This window comes from Labrus mixtus, chromosome 5 (assembly GCF_963584025.1).
Source record: "Labrus mixtus chromosome 5, fLabMix1.1, whole genome shotgun sequence".
Taxonomy (NCBI): domain Eukaryota; kingdom Metazoa; phylum Chordata; class Actinopteri; order Labriformes; family Labridae; genus Labrus; species Labrus mixtus.
The window spans coordinates 5,494,987-5,513,938 of NC_083616.1; the positions used below are offsets into that span (position 1 = coordinate 5,494,987).

The 18,952-nt window shown below is 39.6% G+C and overlaps 1 protein-coding gene across 3 annotated transcripts; it reads left to right on the forward strand.

The window, feature by feature from the left end:
* Nucleotides 1-1,007: 1,007 nt before the first annotated feature.
* On the forward strand, nucleotides 1,008-18,034 carry arrdc1a (arrestin domain containing 1a). 3 transcript variants are annotated; one of them, XM_061037450.1, is made up of 9 exons: nucleotides 1,008-1,197; nucleotides 5,824-5,934; nucleotides 6,417-6,467; nucleotides 9,453-9,607; nucleotides 10,071-10,253; nucleotides 11,908-12,084; nucleotides 13,516-14,047; nucleotides 15,415-15,472; nucleotides 15,750-18,034. In XM_061037450.1, exons 1-8 carry the CDS (start codon nucleotides 1,080-1,082, stop codon nucleotides 15,441-15,443), a joined length of 1,356 nt encoding a protein of 451 aa, XP_060893433.1. In that variant the 5' UTR covers nucleotides 1,008-1,079; the 3' UTR covers nucleotides 15,444-15,472; nucleotides 15,750-18,034. The 3 variants fall into 3 exon arrangements, with proteins under 3 accessions (XP_060893433.1, XP_060893431.1, XP_060893430.1); XM_061037448.1 differs by having other exon boundaries at nucleotides 15,415-18,034; XM_061037447.1 differs by lacking the exon at nucleotides 15,415-15,472 and having other exon boundaries at nucleotides 1,009-1,197.
* The last annotated feature ends 918 nt before the right edge of the window (nucleotides 18,035-18,952 follow it).

Genomic DNA, 18,952 nt, shown 5'->3' on the forward strand with positions numbered 1-18,952 from the left:
CATGAGATCACCAATGCTGCAGCAAACAGCCCTTATATTACATAACAGACTAAAAAATATAAAAATCAGATTATGAATGAATTTAAGTTTGTATTTTTAGAAAGGGGCGTTTTCCTTCACCATAATGACGTGGGGATAAAGCAGCCCATCAGTGGCGGTCAGGATTTAAAGTTCAGAGCCCGCCCAGTCTGAGACAAGACTGAGTAAAAATGCTTTTGATTTCGAGACAAGACCAAGATCTTCAAAAAGTGGACTCAAAACCGGTCTTGAGATCATATCGAGTACTACAACAATATCATTCACATTATGGCCTTGAGGTGAGTTTGTTCTTACTTTGACAAATTGAAAAACATGTTGAAAATTCTCATGAAAGATGTAAATGCAATTTGAAAGGAACGCAGATCTTCCTCTGTTTCATGTGTGACATTTGATGTTTTTGTCAACTGAATTGTTGTATTTTAAACTCTTTTTCTTTGGACACACTTGGCAACAAAAGGGGAGCAGTTCCATATTAATCTTCAAGGAAGTAAAGAGAGTGTATTGTAACTAAGAGATCATTGATACAACTTTTTTTTTAAAGACGTATTGATTGATTAATTTGTTTGTGCCTTTTAATCCGACTAGACAGTGGATAGAGTTTGAAACCAGGGAGAGAGAGATTGGGGAGAACATGCAGGAAGAGGGCCAAAGATCGACCTAAACCCGGGCTGCCCGCTTGGAGGACCACAGCCTCCGTGCATGCTTGGGGCGCCACAAATCCACTCGACCGTCGGTGCCCCAAAGTGATAAAACTTCTATAAAGAAACAGGAAGTTTTTCTGTTGGTTTATTTTCAAAGTAAAACAAAAGAGAGACCTCGTGTTTGGTTATAAATATGCTTGAACCACACACAAAAAAAAACGATGTTTATAAAGATTTTGTATGCCATTTGTTTGCTTTCTTTAAGAACCCCCCCTCCTCTTCAACCCAGGAGCGCACGAGCGCCCGGGGCGGGGCCGGAGCGTCGTCAACGTGCTCGTTGTTAGGGCTGAGCGCACAGGTGAGCTGAGCTTCAGTCTCGCTGTGTGGATCAGGTGAAACATGGGGAAACTTCAAGAGTTTGAGATCACGTTTGACAAAAACAAAGAGGTGTACAGTGCGGGAGAGTCGATCTCTGGAACCGTGAAGATAAAGCTGGCTCAGGCTCTGCTGTGTAAAGGTAAGAGAGGACTCACATCGGGAACATTTGTACACCTGGTGGGAAAAAGGCGCCGTCGCTAACAAGGAAGTGAGAGGTTTAACCTCGGAGGTTGCATAATGTGTAATTCAGGCCTTTCCCGCTGTGAGTTAAGTCTGGACATATTCTAAAAGATCATGGATGTTGGTTCTGATGGATTTTAAGAGGACATGCTGTATCTCACTGTCCTGCTGATTGATTGACTCCGGATTTTAGGGTTCTGCTCAGTAATAGTCTTCTCTCAAAAATAGTCCTGGTTATAGCTCTTTGACAGTTCATTTCTTCAATTAATCACACAACCAATAAAATGACCACATACTTTAATTGATCTTGAAAAAAAAATGTTTTAACCATGTGGAGATGGAGGCATTATCGGTCACTGACTTTGCACATTATCAGAAGTTAAAACGAAATGGAGTGGTTAATGATCTTGTACTGAAGACTGTTCCCGTCAGAGAAATATTTAAAATGTCAAAATATATACACAAAAGCAATTCAATTTAAAACAAAGCCATAGTCATGAAGTAAGATGCTTTAATGGAAGTAAACAGCATAATGTGTGAACAATTCAATTCAATTAAAAAAAACTTTATTTGTCCCCAGGGGGCAATTCAAATGTGAGAACATACTTAACATGTGGGTGTGCACATGACATAACAATTAGGTATCTGTTGCTCTTTACACATGAAGATGAACACACCTGTGTGTCTATTTATAAACTTTTGTACATCCACTTAATGCTAAAATCTGAACATAGAAATTACTTTAATTCAGCTTCTAGCTTTTTTTAGGTCATATCATCGTTTCCAGGCTGTTGCATTCTTTTTGTTATTCTTCAGTGTTTGAGTAGTCCTATTAGTGTGTGTGTTTGTGTGCGGCTGTTTGCAAAGTTTTACCTTCACCAGGGACAGTGGGGGTCCACAGGCTCTGGCACCTTTGGGACCCCCTGATTTACTCCTCCAAAATCTTTGAGGTTAATTCATCCTCTACGACTTAGAGATGTCTTAGGATGAATACAAAAATAATAGAACCAACCTATAAAACAATACTAATACAGGATGAGTCATTCCATAAAGCCTAATAAATATAATCCCCACCCCCCGAACAATGTGAAGGAAACCCTAAATTCACAGACAACATTAGCACTGATTGGCTGTATGGTAGCCCTGCGACATGTAACAGGAGTCTGTATCTCTTTGTCAGAGTTATCCCTGCATGCCTCTGTGGTCAGCTGATGTGCAGTCTGAGGTCTTTAGTCGTTGTTTATTTAATGTAGCCTACTGTATTCAGTGTATTGTGTAGTGATGCTCTTTGTGAGCGGTCAGAAGGACGTTGGAGCCAGTTTATTTTGAGTCACAACACAGGATCAGATAGCTGACAGGTGTTTGCTGACAACAGCTCTTAGTGGGACAAAAGGTTTATGTGTTTGACAGGCATGGATTAAGACTAGTATTACACTGATTTTCTCAACTTATTCTTTTTGCTATTAAACCCCACAAACCCAGAAGATTCTTGAGGGGAATTAGCGCATAGTGCGTGTTTTGTCCCACCGATGACTGTCCACAGATGAAAAAGAACAGATTTTCTGTGAAGTAAGAAAAGAAAAAGCAACTTCTCCTCTTTGAAATCACAATTATTAAATCATTCAAACTATTAATCTGTTAGCGAAACTGTTCCCGACTCAGACAGAATTTGTCCAATTAAAGACTGTTCAACGAGAGGCTACAACCATTCTACTCTAATATTTTTAGATATTAGAAGTACCAAAATCATTTAATGACTGGGCTAATGAGTGCCAGCTGTAACAGGTAATGATAATCTCTACAATCACTATAAACTATTGTTTTTAATGGTTACTCCAGCAGAAGAAGGATTCTGTAATTAGTTTGCAGAAAACAGTTGCAGCTCGGCTCACAGCCCCCCAACTGAGCTGCAGAGCATCAGAGGAGCACAGATTTTATATGATGTGAAACAGCTTTTTATTCAGTGTTTCACAGGCTGATTCCTGATTTCTGACTTCATCCACTATCCTATCTCTGAATAAAGGCATACAACAAGTGAGTAATTCAGGCCTCTCTCAAACAGTCAAGAGACTTCTTAACAAGTCAAAGAACTTTAAAATCTCTCCTTAACACTAACGGAGTCGGTGAAGGTGAGCTAAAACTGGTTGGATAGTTTGTTCCCTTGCTCTATAAAAGCTTTCACAGCAGATTCTGAATTAATTGTGTTAATAGTGTTAATTGCTTTAATTGTGTTAATTGGATTGTTGTGGACGACTGGTGAAAAGAGCAGAACAATGGTCAAGTGTACTTGAAATAAAGTCATGATGAACAAGTTAGTCAACATCAGGTCGCTCATTATCACAAACTGAAACAAAAAAAGGTCAAACTGGTAAAGGGAACTTGAACTGTGGAAGTGACGGACTATCAGAGCAGCATCTCATCCAAATGACCTTCTCTTGAACTTTAGGATATCAAGGGCTTTACTGTAAGAAATGACAGAGTTGCAATCACAAAAAAAGACGGTGTCAGAAAAAAGAAAGGTGTATAAACGTGACTAAAATCACAGAACTTTTGTGCAACTTCAACACAAGGTTTACAAAAGCTTTACAGTTTCCCATGCTGGAGTCTAAACGCTCTAATCATGAAGTGACCCTTTCTCCTTGAGATCTTTCTCAGCTGCTCTCTCTCTCTCTCTCTCTCTGTGTGGACTCGCTGACAGCAGCTTTCATGTGTTCAGGAGTTTCTGTTTGAGCTTTCTTGTTGGGGCTCTGGTCTGTTTGCATTCCTCTTCAGGTAGAGCCGGTTGGACTGTCAGCTTCACAGCGAGGCCGCCTCCCTGCAGGAAACAAAACTCTCTCACCTGGCAACAGTTTGAGTCCCTGATGAGCTGAGAAAACAATCAAACGAAAATGATGAGAACGTTTCAGAGAAGTTAAAGTTCTTCCAATGCCGATTCCAGGACCACTGTTTGTGTCCAGTACCATCTAAAATGCACTTTGGGTTACATTATCTATCAGCCTTCCTGAAAACCGACTGCAGGTTAATTATTCTGTGACAATAAGAAATAGCTCCTTAAAAGTTTACTATTCAAATCATCAGCTGAGTTAATTTGCATCTCGCCGGTTAAATCTTTGCACACGTTTTCTTTTTAAACTCTACAGACTCCAAAAAACACACGTCAGTATTATTCCATCATGAGCTGCCCTGGCTTGTTTCTAAGAGCACACTCACACTACCATGCCCAAGCACGCTTCAACCCTAAAGTCCAGTTTGTTTGACTAGTGTCAGTGCTCGGATCAGTACACCTCCGTGCTTAAGAACAGTACGGGACAACTTTTTGACTAAGTGCCCTTAGTCCTCATCTTAAAAGAAAAGAAGAAGTATATATTGGACTCCTTCAGCATCATCATTCATTGTTTAATGGTCTTTAATTAAGTTCCCCTCTCTCCAGAACTTAAAGAAAACATACAGTTGTTAAAACGGTGAAATCAATGAATGAAGCAGTTTCATCTTCTTTGAAAGAGCTTTGAAATCTGAGCTGAGCTGCTGCTGACTTTGAGCTCTATATGTAGTGTATGTGGCTGACTTTAATCCGTCCTGCAGATAAATGATGCAGTTTAAGTGGTGGCGGCGTGACTTGAAATACCTAATGTCTGGTGGAAAGGCGGCACAGATTAAAGTGCTTCTCACAGGTAAAACCTGAGTCTGATGGAGGCTGATAAGGAAGTTTGTTATGGCTCTGATGACAAGTTCAAGCTTTGTTTCAAACACCAAAATCCAGTTCAACATTTTGATTCGAGTGGTGGCTCTCAGAAGCAAAGTGTAAGCATTTTATTAGATATTATTTTGATACATGGACATCATCTCGTGGTTGGAGAAAGTTTTCCCTGGTTTGGTTCCCTTAGTTCCGATAACAGAAATATTCTTGCATCAACATCCTGAGATATTTTCAACCAAAGGGTCACTTTATACTTTGTGTCAGCAGATTGTGATTCCTGGTGGAGGCTTTTTTATCCCCATTCTCATTCTCATAAATCAGTTTCCTCAGCTTTAGATAATCTCAGGTTCACCTTCACCATCTTTTTCATGGCCTATATTTCCTGTTTTCCTTTTCTTTTTCAGAGAACAAACACTTGTTCACAGTTTGGTCAAATAATGAAACTATAAACCAACCCACACATATATATTTTCCATCCCTCTGAGATATAGATATTTCATTCTCAAGTGTTATCCCACTGTTTGATGTTGGATTTACAGACAGAAAATGTCCAAACTTAATTGTCTTTATGAACATACATTTGATCATGATCAAATATTTAGATTCTTTATAGTGAGGCGATTTCTAAGAAGTAACTTCTGTCGAGATCAAGGTCATCTGGCAGACTTTAAAGTATGTCTTTAAATCATTTCTTTGGTAACAGAACAACCTGGATTTGTATAACTGTGTGCTTTCACTGCCTCCTCTTTCTTGTCTCTTTGTGATTCTGCCCAGGGAGGAAATCAGTTTAACTGCCTCTCCCTAACGATCAAATTTGCTTATGAAATGTGTTTCATGCTTCAGCTGGCTAAAAGATGTAGTCTGATATCTTTGTGTTCTCATCTGCAGCCATCAAAGTGAACTGCAATGGTTTCTGTGGCATCACCAGTAAGGTAAATGACACGGCATGGACGATGGAGGAGCAGTACTTCAACAGCTCCGTCTCTGTGGCAGACAAAGGTACGTAAGCTGAACAACAACTGAAAGTGATCCAAAGAGTTTGTTCCATGCTGCATTTATTGTCCCTTACATGAAAAAGCCAATCATATGGAGCCAACAGTCCTGTCACTCTGAAGAGGTGGGGGGTCTTCAATGCATTGATTGTTATTGAAAACAGTCGTTTAACCTCTTGGTGAGCTACAGATAGCTAGCTCGCATTCCAGAAAGTACTTTGTCTTTGATGCTTGCTTCTTTATTTTGTCTTAATGAACAAGGTGAACAAACCCTCAAGATTTTTAAACAAAAAACCTGTAGCAAAATGTTTATTTTGCGTAAACATTGTGAAAAGTAAAAGTACCCAGGATGAAAATATAAAAAGTTCCCATTTTCCGCTGTGGATTCTGTGTGCAGCCCTGAGGCAGTTCAGCCTGGTGGGAAACAGCAGAGTGATTGTTCCTGTTTCCACTGACGGATTTTATCTGTGCTCTTTGTTTCCCTCGCAGGAACCCTGAAAGAGGGAGAACACACTTTCCCCTTCAAGTTTCTCATACCAGGTAGGAGCATGGACTGATGGGATTAACTCTTGTCGCTCACTGTCTTTTTTTCTGTTTCGCTGTTTTTACCCCGGCATCTCTGCGCCTGACAGACGAGTCCTGGCATGTTGATATTTACCCTCATTTGCTTACAGTTTGGGATGGGACTCTTATCCCATCATTCACTGGGGCTTATGAGTGTTGTGTAAAACATTTTCACGGATTTCCAGTATTTTGTTTGAGCCAGCTTAAAATGTAAAGTTCCCATGAAATCAAAATAGATACACGTATTACGTTTATTTCATCTTGCACTGATGTCGCTAATCTGCAAGTATCTGAACCAACACTGACATAAGATTAAAGAATATCAACACGTATTGGTTTGTGCCTTACTTTCTCAGCCTTTGCCATCTTTGCGTTTTGGAACCATAGGTGACAAAGTTTGGGTGAAAAGATGGATTTGAAGCGGTGAGAGGGTTTGCATATGTTCAATAGTTTAGTTATTGACAACAGAAGCTAAAATGTGGTTAGCAAGGTGCATCCATAATTCATTGTTACTGTAAAATAACTTTTTAGGCACTAATATTGGCTTGCAAAAAACACACTTTGTACAAATGTACAAATCTCACTGAAATTTTAAAAGCCTTCTCCTCAGTGTGTTTTTGGACAACTAAAGTGAACACAAAACATTTTTCAGGTCACCTTGGTAGAGACTTTACATATAAATATTAAATTAGCAAAATGAACATCATGCTGCGTTGACCAAAACTTGAACAAAAATAGAGATCCAAGTCCTAATTCACAAAGAATGGATTGTGACCAGTAAAAGCTCCAAAATGTGTGCATCATTTGCTTCCGCTTTCTGCTCCATCCAATTAACAAAGCTTATAGCGCAGATGATTTTTATACACAAACACGCTCATGAATGTGTTCTGCCATGTGCAGTTTGCGCTTGTTTTGTCGTCTGGATGTGATGAGAAGCTTTCTGCACCTTTACTCTGCACGGGGCTTCACTCTCACGTTGACAGAGCTGAATTTTGTCCATATAAAGATGATGCCCCGGTGTTTGTGAATTAGACGCTTTTTGAAAATTAGGCTGATTTGCAAACGACTGCATAATAGCTCATTTAAATACACACGAACACTTTCCCCTCACAGAGACGCTGTTTGCTCTGCAGGACAGTTAGGGTTGCATTTAACCCTTTGTGGGGGTCCCGAGGACAACAGCCTCTACACATGGGGCATGCTTACTAACATCAAGGCCACCCCCTCCCCAGGCGGTGTCTTTTTGACTCATTTGCACAGGTCTAGCTGGCACAAAAGCTGCTCAATCCTATTGTGAATCAGGCCCTGAGTTCATAAACTCATGAGGAAAATGTTTACTGAGATAATAATTGAAGTAAAAACAATGCTAATTTTGTAATAAACTTGCCCCCTACTGGCTGTAAGAAAGAATGAAAGTTAAAGACACTTCTACATTGGCTCCTTTTAGACCCTAAGGATGCTGCCTCCACTTCTTCTCACGCACAGGACGTATGAGCTAGCTGGAAATTATCCATCATAATGTTTTTATTTTAATTTTAAATGCAGTCACAGCCTGTGCTATTAGCCCAACTATATCTGTGATGAGTCTCTTTGAACATTTCTGTTGCAAATGGGCAAAATCAAATAGCACTCTGTTAGCTAAAGGGCTGAGATAATCTGACAGGTCAGGCTTTCAGTATATCTGGAAGAGAACACAAAGGCAAACAGCAAGATAAGAACTGTTTGGTAGGAAGTGGGTGAATGATTTAAAGACATGAACTGCTGTCTGTAGTTGTTCTTACTTGACATATGTGTCCCTCCCGATTTTTATTATTGTTGGTCTTTACAGTTGCTGATAAATCGAGAACAATCTGTCAGATTTAGTCATTTCTGAGATTCAGAACTATTAACTTTGGATAAAAAATGTGCTATATCATTTGAGTGTGACAGTGACGCCAGGCAACATGGCCACCCTGTGAATGTGGTCAAAAAAGCATTCAAATAAAACAATAGAAGGGTGCATCTCTCGTGCCAATTCTCCTCAAGATTTCCATCTGTCACCTGCATTTCCCGTCACCTGTTGTCCAGAGTGATGTCAGTCGTCGTCACTTTGTTCCACTTACTCATAACAGAGCAATCTGAAGACACTCCCTGATGATGTCGGCACATTTTAGATGGACAGTTACACAACAGGAATGCTGTTTCAAAACCATGACATGATATTCTTAGATAGTTAGATACTGTATTATTAAGTATTACCTCCATATTTTTTAACTGTTTTAAAACTCTTCACAAGCTTAAACAAATTATAAGACGAGGAAACAGTTAAATGAGATCATAAGAAAACACAAGTGTGTTCAAATTTTGGCATAAATAACTTTTGATGTATAATTTATGTCCTTAAAGCCATTTCAGCTCCAAGTCTACACACACAGGTTAATATGTTTTAAATTGTGTAATTTTAGGAAGTTTTTTTTTTGGGACAGGTTTACGGACATGTGTAAACCTCGCCTCTTATTTCCAATTAACGCATTGCTTCCATGGCTATTTGTGTTCCAACACAGTCAGCCCATGTGTTTAGCGTGTATGAGGCCACTTATCTTAACAAAAAACAACAATCTTGTTTGCAGTCTGATGAGAGGAGCAACACTGAAACTCAAAAGCAACTAAACCGGTCTGTTTGGTCTTGGAGATCTAAAAACATAACATGAAAAGTCTGAGTGTTTTAACCACAGGAGCGACAGCAAACTCTCTGGAGTCTTATTCATGTGTTAAAATAAAAAGTCTGAAAACAAAATGTGGGGAAAGAAAAAGACTTAAGTTACTGTAGAGCGCTGTTCTTTAAACTTTGAGGAACAGGATTTGGCTGTTATGTAATACAATCCAATTGTTTGCCAAGAATTCCATTGCACTGTTATCATACAGCTTAATGAATTCCTTTTGTATATCCTGACTAATACTTATTTAATTTCTTTCCCACAGAAACGGCTCCAACATCTTTCGAAGGAAACTACGGTCGGATCGTTTACAGAGTGAGGGCTTTCATCGACACTCCACGGTTTGCAAAGGACTACAACACGGAGAAACCTTTCTACATGCTACGACTTCTAAACCTGAATGAAGTGCCAGACATATGGGTGAGAACACCGTGACCCACGTCTTTTATAGTCCATCCTACACTGTTCAGAACAACACAAGATGCACACGTTGGTCTTCAGAGTTTAAAACACCACTAACAATTATTTCAAATCAAGTCAGATTTATCTGTATAGCACATTTAAAACAGCATGAGCTGACAGAAAGTGCTGCATAGACAGAGACCAGAACCTAGGACTACAGCCTTCATACATGGGGCACGCACACTAACCACTGTGCCACCAGCGCATGGAACTCTACTCTGAAAGTCGCATATTTTACCTTAAAGCGCAAGTCATGCGTCTTGTTCTCACACATTAACATGTGTTGTGAACCGATGAATCACCAAGATAAAAATCCTGCACTTACCTCCTCTATCTCAAAATAAGTGTTGAATTCTTCCACTTAAATGTGGCTCATTGTCAGTCTTTATTGACCCCATGCTCTTATACTCTCACCGTGCAGGGAACCTCTTCGTCTGCAGTGACTCAGCAGTTCACCTACATGCTGATGAAAACGGGCACCGTTGTCCTGAAGGCTCAGGCTGACATGAAGGGTTACACACCGGGTCAGATCATCCAGGTGACAGCCTTAATCCACAACCAGTCAGGGAAGAACACAGGCAACATGGCCGCCAGTCTGATGCAGGTAAACACTTTTTACAGCCTCTAAATACACCTGTGAGTGGGCAGGTTGTTTCCAGAATTCAAACACTAAAACATACTAAGTCAAAGGACCATCTACAAATCTTAGTATTTATTTTAATCTCCTTTACAAAGCTATCGAATGCTAACACATAAATGTATTTATAATGTGTAGATACCGTTTGATACTGTGCTCTGTTCTGTTTATGTTCATTTGTGCGCTCAGTAAGTTATCTTTGTGAAATATCAATATTTGCTGTTACCTTTGCTTGTTAACACAGAACTACGTGTGTTTATAACCAGGCCTCTTATTGTGTGAGCTAAACACACCACGAGTCTGTGAGTCAAAAAGAAAACTGAACGAGGTAGCCTGAAGAAGCTGATGTTTGTCTACAGCTACTGGGTTAGGTTTATATTAGCATAGGATTCAATCTCACAAAGTCTGTGTTAATGAAAACAACAGGAATGTATAAGTCTGCTGTAGAGCTTTTCTCCCACAGCAGTCCTAATTCTTAAAAAAACAAAGTGTCATGAACTGGCTCAGAGTAAGTGACAAAGAAGGGTATCACACATGACACAAGATTTAAAGAATGGTGATTTATTATTTAACTAAACAATCACCCCCTGTACAGTGTGTGCCAGTGATTACAATAACTAATCAGACTTATTTAGTTTTTTTGTGCCAGGCATTAAACATGTTTATTTATGCTGTAAAAACGGCGGTGGTGCGGTGGATGGACTCAGGTGTACTCCATTAACTGATATCCTTCCTGACTCCGCCTACTGTCTGCCAAGCCAGGAAGCCAAACCAACCGAATACATTCAGACAGAGGGCAGGACGTCACACGAGGAATATAAAACTGTATATTACTTTTCTGCAAGATCTACAATCTGTGTGGTGAAATTCATGTTTTTGTTCAAAGGAGTTTGGGTGTGATTCTTTCGGATTCAGGAATGCCACATTTGTTTTACCTGGAAAGGCAGACCCTCCAGGTGTATGTATGGCAGCTCAAGTGGCCTAGGTATGCGGACAGATTTAGATTTTTTTAATTTTTTTTTTTATTCTCGTTCAATTGTGATCGAAAATGGATAAACTAGTTTCTGAACTCACTCTCTACTTCTGGTGTTTGTGCTGCATGAGGCATCTGTATGCTCTGCAGGTGATCAGAGAGGGAGAGAAGAAAACGTCCAGTGTAACATCCTCCTCCTTTAATGCAATGATTGTGGTGTGCCATCTCATTTTTTAATATGAAACTTATAAATCTGTTCTATTTGTTTTGTGCTGCTGGTTGCTGCCAATGTTATTCATTGCTATAATAAGGGCAATGGGAGTGAAACTTTTATAACTGGAGTTGTTATGTTTGGGCGTCTTTATAAAACGTACAGCTGATGATTAAAGGAATTCTGTCGGTCTAACTAGTTCTTGTGTTTCTGCACTGTTCTAAAGTTCATTAAAGTTTTCAATTTAAAACATCACTAACCATGTTGTTTTGCGCTGTTCCATCTCCTCTAACCTCTCGAAGATCTGCTGCAATATGGAGATTAAAGCGGCACCAATGACTCTTTATACAACCCAGTGGATCAATAGGATTATGTCATTTCCCAAATAATCTTGATAAAGGTTTCTTACCATCCCTTGTGCCTATTTGTGTTTTCAGAGAGTGACGTATGAGATGAAGAGGCCGGTCCATGATTTGAGGACGATAGCGGAGGTGGAGGGAGGTGTGGTGAAGGCTGGTAAGGAGGTGGAGTGGAAGGAGCAGATCATCATTCCTCCTCTTCCTCAGTCCTCCCTCGTCGGCTGCGATCTTATTAAGATTGAATATTATGTCAAGGTAAGATCATCGTCTCTCATACTATCAGCAGTGTCTGTCTTTATCGTGTTATGGACTGTGGTTGTTTAGTTGCTGCCCCATGTGGTCTTGCATGTGTTTTCCTGTGAATGTGAAAGAAGTTTTATTTATTTTATTTAATCGTTTATTTGAATCAGGGACAGTGTACAAAAAAAACATTCGTCTCAGAAGAGAAGAGATGCTTTGTACCAGATTTTGCTAGCTAGCTAATTTCCATCTGTTGTCCCTGGGCAGATGATGGGTTGTTATGAGTTGATCTTGTGTCTAAAAAAGCAACTCAACCACTTTCTGAAAAAAATGACACAACAGCTGTGTAATGGATCCAACCAGTGTCCTCCAAAGGTCAAGTTTTGAAAGCACCATTCATTAAAAAAAAAAGCGCAGTACCAAAACCAACAAGTTATCCACAATTATCTCAAATCAAACTGGGTAACATAAGAACCATGACAAACCCAATATTACAAATGATTGATGTTTTCTTAAATTTCGTAAACTTAAATGTTTGTAAAGTACCTTGTGTTATACGATTTTCACATTGGATATGTGGCTTGTAGATGTAGCCACAACGCTTACCAACACCAGGTGGAGGTGTCATAAATAACAGCAGAACACCTGATAGTTCATGTGCTTTGATGAAGGGCTTTTAATGTAATATTTTGTGGACTTTTCTTGGAGATAGGTATTTGATAATGAGAGTTTTTCTTTTTGTATCAAGCAGCAAAAGTCCTTATTGGATTACATTATGTTTCCTATGTATGCCAAAAAACCCCCACTAGCTTTCTCCATTTTGAGAAAATTGTAAAAATATATTTCCCTCCAGTGCCACCATAGTCGTTTAAACTGAAATGCACTCTGGATATTGACTTCAAATTGTTCCTATGTTCTTCTTAAAGACAAATGGGAAAAGCTCACACACCCTCTCATTTGATGCTGACACTTTAATTGAATCACATAACGTTTTCTTCTCACCAACCTTCATCAGGTATGATGGTGAAGTCGGTTAGACTAAAACGTTGGATGATTCAGTAAATATGTCGGCATAGAGCGAGACAGTGTGTGGGAGCTTTTCTCATTGTCTTTAAGTTTCACCCTCCTCCGACACACCTCGCACACACTCAGGTGTGCAGAGATTTTTTTTTCAAAGTGCTTCGTTCTTATTCCAGTACTCGATTCCCTTTGTGAGTGTCGTCTGTTAAGCTTTTTTAAATTTTGAGCTGTGCACAATGTTAGTGAAGGAGACAATAATGAAGAAGTTAAATAAAGTGTAGATCAGAGTGAATTCAGTCAGAGAGGTGAGGAGGCGAGAGTGAGGCTGATATACTGTCTGTTACTATAGTCCAATGTTTCCATTCTAATTCATCAAATACAATATGTGTCTTTTGCATAACATAGTGATTTCCTCTTCTTTATCAGGTCAGTCTGAAGTCTCCGGATGTCTCGCTGACGTTACCCATCCACATCGGGAACGTCTCACTGGACAAAAAACTGCGCTCTTCCAAAAAAGCAGCTCCTCCTTCCTCCTCCAGAGATGAAGCTACACCAGCCCCCGTCGCCACCCCCGACATCTCCATCTCCACCTATGAAACCACCCCCACGCTGCCTCCTCGCCCTGCCCCTAAACCCGCTCCCCGTCCCACCCCGCGGTCCCGGATGTCCTCCCATAATTCCCCCAGTGCTCCTCCAGCTGATTACCAGCAGGGGGCCGAAGGCGGATCTCCGATGAACGACGGGTACCCCAACAAGCGGCAGTCTCAGCTGGTGTCGCCCAACGCCTTCAGCTACGCCCCCGGCCTCTTCTTCCCCCAGAACCAGCAGCAGAACGTGCCTGGTACAGTACCGGGTGGGTCCCCAGGGGCCACAGCTCCATACCCAACTGGGGGGGCCGTCGCCATGCCAACACCAAACATCCTGCCTCCCGACTACGGCACCTCATCTTATCCACACGGTTAGTTTGCACACTTACTCTGAACCATTTAGAAATTTAGACCAGATGTACCTGAAGAGAAACAAAAGACTTAGTTTAATTCTGAATTCTTGCGGGCTGTGGGTCCGTACTTCACAACTGTCACTCACTGAGAGCTCAACTACTGTACAGACAGCTAGCAGGACTCCAAGCTCCACATGGTGAAAACAGATGGTAGTGTTGTAGTCAAGACCAGACTAACTGAGACCAAGACATACTCAAGACCAGAGTGCTCAGAGACCGAGACAAGACAGAGACATTTAGGGATCAAGACTGAGTAAAGACCAAGACCAAGAGAGGGTGAGACCGAGACAAGAACAAGACCATAAATATCACTGAAACATTTTCATCTTGTGTGCGGCGGGTGTGTCACTCACTTAGATCATAACACAGGGAAGGTTGCGGCCGTAACCTGGAGATACAAATCAAACTACAAATGAATTGAAGTAATTTGTTCTTTTTTAGAAAGGTGCGTTTTTCTTCTAATCACAGTAATGACGTGGAAAAATAGCCTGTTAGTGGTGGTCATTGGTCTTGATTTAAAATCTGGAGTTCGTCCAGTCTGAGGCCGAGACAAGACCGAGTAAAAATGCTTTTGATTCCGAGATGAGATGGAGACCTTCAAAAAGTGGTCTCCAGACCGGTCTTGAGACCAAGGCCAATTTGGAGTACTACAACACTAACAGATGGTACCAGAAGACCTACACAGCTGCACAGAAACTGCACATTGTGGACTTTGCTGAACACAGTAAAAATCACCACGCAGGAAGACAGTTAAAATAATTTTCCCCTCTGGGAGGCACCACAAAACAGAAGCCAAATCATACATACGAACAAACATAAGTACATAAGCAAAGCTTAATGGCAATTCTTATTTCCTCTAGAATGATTTTTGACAGACTTGTATCTGTCATTGTTTGGGCAATTTAGTGGACGATCTCAGGTAGCTCTCCTCCTCTCGTACATGTTTGATAGTACACATTTGTCACCTCAAGAACAAACACATGCTCTGCAGAGAAACAGAGATAGACTCATTCTCTGCCATTTTGCCCCTCATGTAAGTGGTTGTGGTGCAAACCTCTCTTGTTTAATTTCAGAGCAGATGTTTTTGTTTTCAGATGATGTTTTCTTCGATCTATATTTCTACTACACAAACTAGTCCCTTCTCCATCTTCATTCTGTGGGAAGCATGTCTGTAAACTGCAACTTAAAGCAACAGTATCTTGGAATTTGGTTTGGAGCACTTTGGCGCCCACTAAAGGCCGCTGAGTGCAACTGCAGTGTTTCAAGGCACTCATTTTGCTGTTTCGCCAACCCCTCTTAGACAGTGTGCATTTGTTTACAAGCAGAGGGTGACGAAGCCAGCAAGACGTTGTGAGAAGCTAAACAATCATGTCGGCTGACAAGGTACAGTAATATTAATGGATTTACCCCAAATATGACTCTGCAAGCGTCTTCAGCCCATTGTTTACAAACTGTTTGCAGTTACACAGCGTATGGAAACCCTCTACTAAGGTCATAAAATACAGTAAAAACACAATGCAACTATAGATGCCCGGTGGTTAAGGGACCCCTAGTCTATACGACCCAAAAATATCCCAAAACAATGAATGATAAAAGTATTAACTGTGTGATATATATATATAACAGAGGGTTTGTGCATGTCTGACTGTTTGTGTTACAGAGGCGCCTCCTTCTTATGACGAGAGCTGCAACACATGAAGAACCAGAAAATGTCCTCCAGGATCAGTTCAACCTAAAATCAAACAAAAGCTTGAGCTCCAGCTGTAGTTCCAGTCATTTTTAAACCAAATTGTAAGTTTCAAGTTTTATAAATGTCACGGAATCAAGATTTTGATTTGAAACTACAGTCAAATAACCTTCAGCTCTGCTGCCCAGTGAACAAGGAGCCTCTGTCATAATCCCACTGGAGTTATTCTTAACTTGTTTTGTAAGTTTTAGCACTTTGAAAGAAAGGACAGATGAGGAGATAATGCTTAGTTTTATGTGCTGATCTTTATGTGTTTTCAGTTTTTTAGGAATTCCGTCATTGGCGTCTGTGATGTCACATTTTATGTAAAAAAAAAAAAAATCTGCAAAGCAAACCATCTCATTTATTGTTTCCGAAGCCTGTTGATAATTAACCCGAGGATTTCTCTTATTGTTAACCTTTATCCTTTTAGGCGTTTTAATTTGAATGATTAAAACTGAGTGGATGGTTTGCTTTGGAAAGATCTCTTTTATTTACCTTTGATCAGCTTTTTTTTATGTTTTTATGGCTGTGAAAAATCAAGACTTAAAGGTCACATATTATGCAAACTTCAATCCACAGTGTTTTTCTAACACTAATATGTGTCTCTAGTATGTCTACAAACCCCCCAGTTATGAGTCCATCACCATCCTCTCTGTCTTTTGACCTGTCACATATTATGCAAAATACACTTTACCATGTTTTTCAAACACAACATGTGTCCCTAGCCTGACCACAAACCGTCCATCCTCTCCGTCTTTTGCCTGCTCCACTTTTCAGAAAATGTGCGATTTTCCCTTGATGACATCACAAAGGGCAGTAGCCCCTCCCCTAGGTGGGTGACACTCTCACAGCTAGGTGTTTGTTCTGCCACCTGAGTCTGCCTTCTCACCGTAAAGAGTTGGGCATGGAGTAAAAAGCCAGAGTCACACCCCCTCCAGAGAGGGGGCGTGGTCAGACACAGCTCATTTACATTTAAAGCTACAGACACAGAAACAGCCTGTTTCTGGGCAGGATTGAAATAGAGGGGTTTATAGGCATGATCAAATACAGGATCAGAGTGGATTTAGAACAATAAACTTCACAGACATGTTTTGGGGAGCTCTGAGGCTTATTTAAACTGGTTGTAAAGGAAATTCATAAGTGACCTTTAACTCAATGTTGACATGCACATATAGTAGGTTTGTCTGACCAGCTGCAATCCTTGTTTACAATATTCTCAGTAGTTCAGGTGACTATAGATATCCAAACATGTTCTTAAAATAAAGATAATGAAGTTAAATGTGATCAGTCAAATAACATTTTTTTGAACAGTTTAAGACGTCCATAATTATTTTTATTAATTAAGGCTTTGTTATCATAAAGCTGCAATACAAACAAGGGAAATGACACTTAGACAAACAACAAATTGAGATATATACAATTATATTATATACAAGTGGTCATAACTGATTTTATACGGCAAGAAAAATAAATTGCACAAGTCGAAATATGGATCGTACTTCTTCAACGATGTGCTGTGTGACCATATCCTGAATAGATATTGATGTTTTTTTTACCCAACATCCCTAAAGTTTGTTTTATGTTCCACATACCTGAACTGTGAAACTACATTAACATAAAGGACCAACCTTTTTTTTACAACATCCTGCGATAGTTGATATTTTCTACTATTCAAAAAGGAATAACTGAAATCAATAATTAATCCAAAACATTTTTCGTTTTAACATTTTTGAATAATTATAATATTTCTACATTTGGAGAAATATATTTGTAATATGCCAAATGTGTTTGACCTTTAACCTTCAGTCCGAGACTCCCCTTATAAATGATTATAAAACTGGTGAAAGTTGCTTATGATCAGCTCTCCAGATTAAATGTTAAAAAGCTCACCATAGACTTCCTTTTGAGAAATGCCTCTGTTTACTATAATTCTCTTCTCTTTGTTTTGTATGTATGTAGGTTATATTGTTTTTCTCCTACTGAATGGTTCTTAGTCCCTTCTTTTTTAAACTGCTGTAAATGAACGCAGAATCACTTAAGGTGTTATTTTTATTCCTTTCTTGTTGTTGTTCACATTATTTGTCAGAATCAGAGAGTTCTGTGAATATGTCTTCATATTACTTGATCATGTTAAATACATCAAACATGCAGAAGGTCAACATTTTATTTATTTATTGTTTTGATTGATCTGGATTTCAATAAAACTGTAAAAACTGGCATTGTGTTTCTGTCTTCTGCAGCGTATCAACGCCCTTCTTTCAATCCTATCAAGAGCAACTTCTTTGTGTTCAAGGCTTTAACAGATTTATTTAAAGGCAGGTTTGGCTATTTGACTACTCATAACGGTCAATGACAAACTCCCAGTATAAACTCAGTCATCAGTGACACACTTTGAGTGTGGGCTAGTGCACGTAAGGGGTAGAGAGCGAGTAGGGAGACAGGGAGGTTCATGATTGGTTCATCAGATTGGTACCTCGTGACAGACATTGGTCAAAGTTTTTACATGCTAACAACTGATACAGATGACAGATTTTCTTTGTTCCTTTTTCAGAGTACATGAGTTATTAATTTCTGTCAGGACTTTAAGACAATTTCAACCAAAATCTTAAAAAAGTGTATCTGGAGAAAATGACCAACCCTGCCTTTAACATTTTATTATAATTACCATAAACATGAACAGATTCCTCTGGCCTGGGTCTGAGGTTTTTTCTTCTACAAAATGAACCCATCAGGCTGGAGCAGAAATTTGAGTTGAGTGAGCAACAATACGTCACAGTGAAAGCAGAGCACATCTACGTAGGTGTGTGCATATTTTATTCAAAGGCATTGACTTTCAGTTTGAAGGCTTGACTTGTTGGTTTCATGTTGTAATGAACAATACACTTACCCACTGTGTTTCTGTGCTGTTCTCAAAGATGTAAAGATCTTTTGACTGGTACTGCAGAACATTTTAAGATAACACATTTATCCTGAGCATAAACAATATATTTTTTCTTTCTTCTTCTTTTGCTTTTTTCTCTTTCATCTTAATAATACGTGAATCGTACCAAGGTGCATTTTATTAAGCACTCAGAGAACACAATAGAGTAATTTCTTTTCAATATTTCAATTTTGTGCTATCCACTCTCTGATTG

Excerpts from the sequence above, each read along its gene's own strand:
- arrdc1a (XM_061037447.1), top strand. The coding sequence starts at position 1,080 with ATGGGGAAACTTCAAGAGTTTGAGATCACGTTTGACAAAAACAAAGAG. Across the intron at positions 12,085-13,515 it reads AGATTGAATATTATGTCAAG|GTCAGTCTGAAGTCTCCGGA; the intron begins GTAAGATCATCG and ends CTTCTTTATCAG. Across the intron at positions 14,048-15,749 it reads CACCTCATCTTATCCACACG|AGGCGCCTCCTTCTTATGAC; the intron begins GTTAGTTTGCAC and ends TTTGTGTTACAG.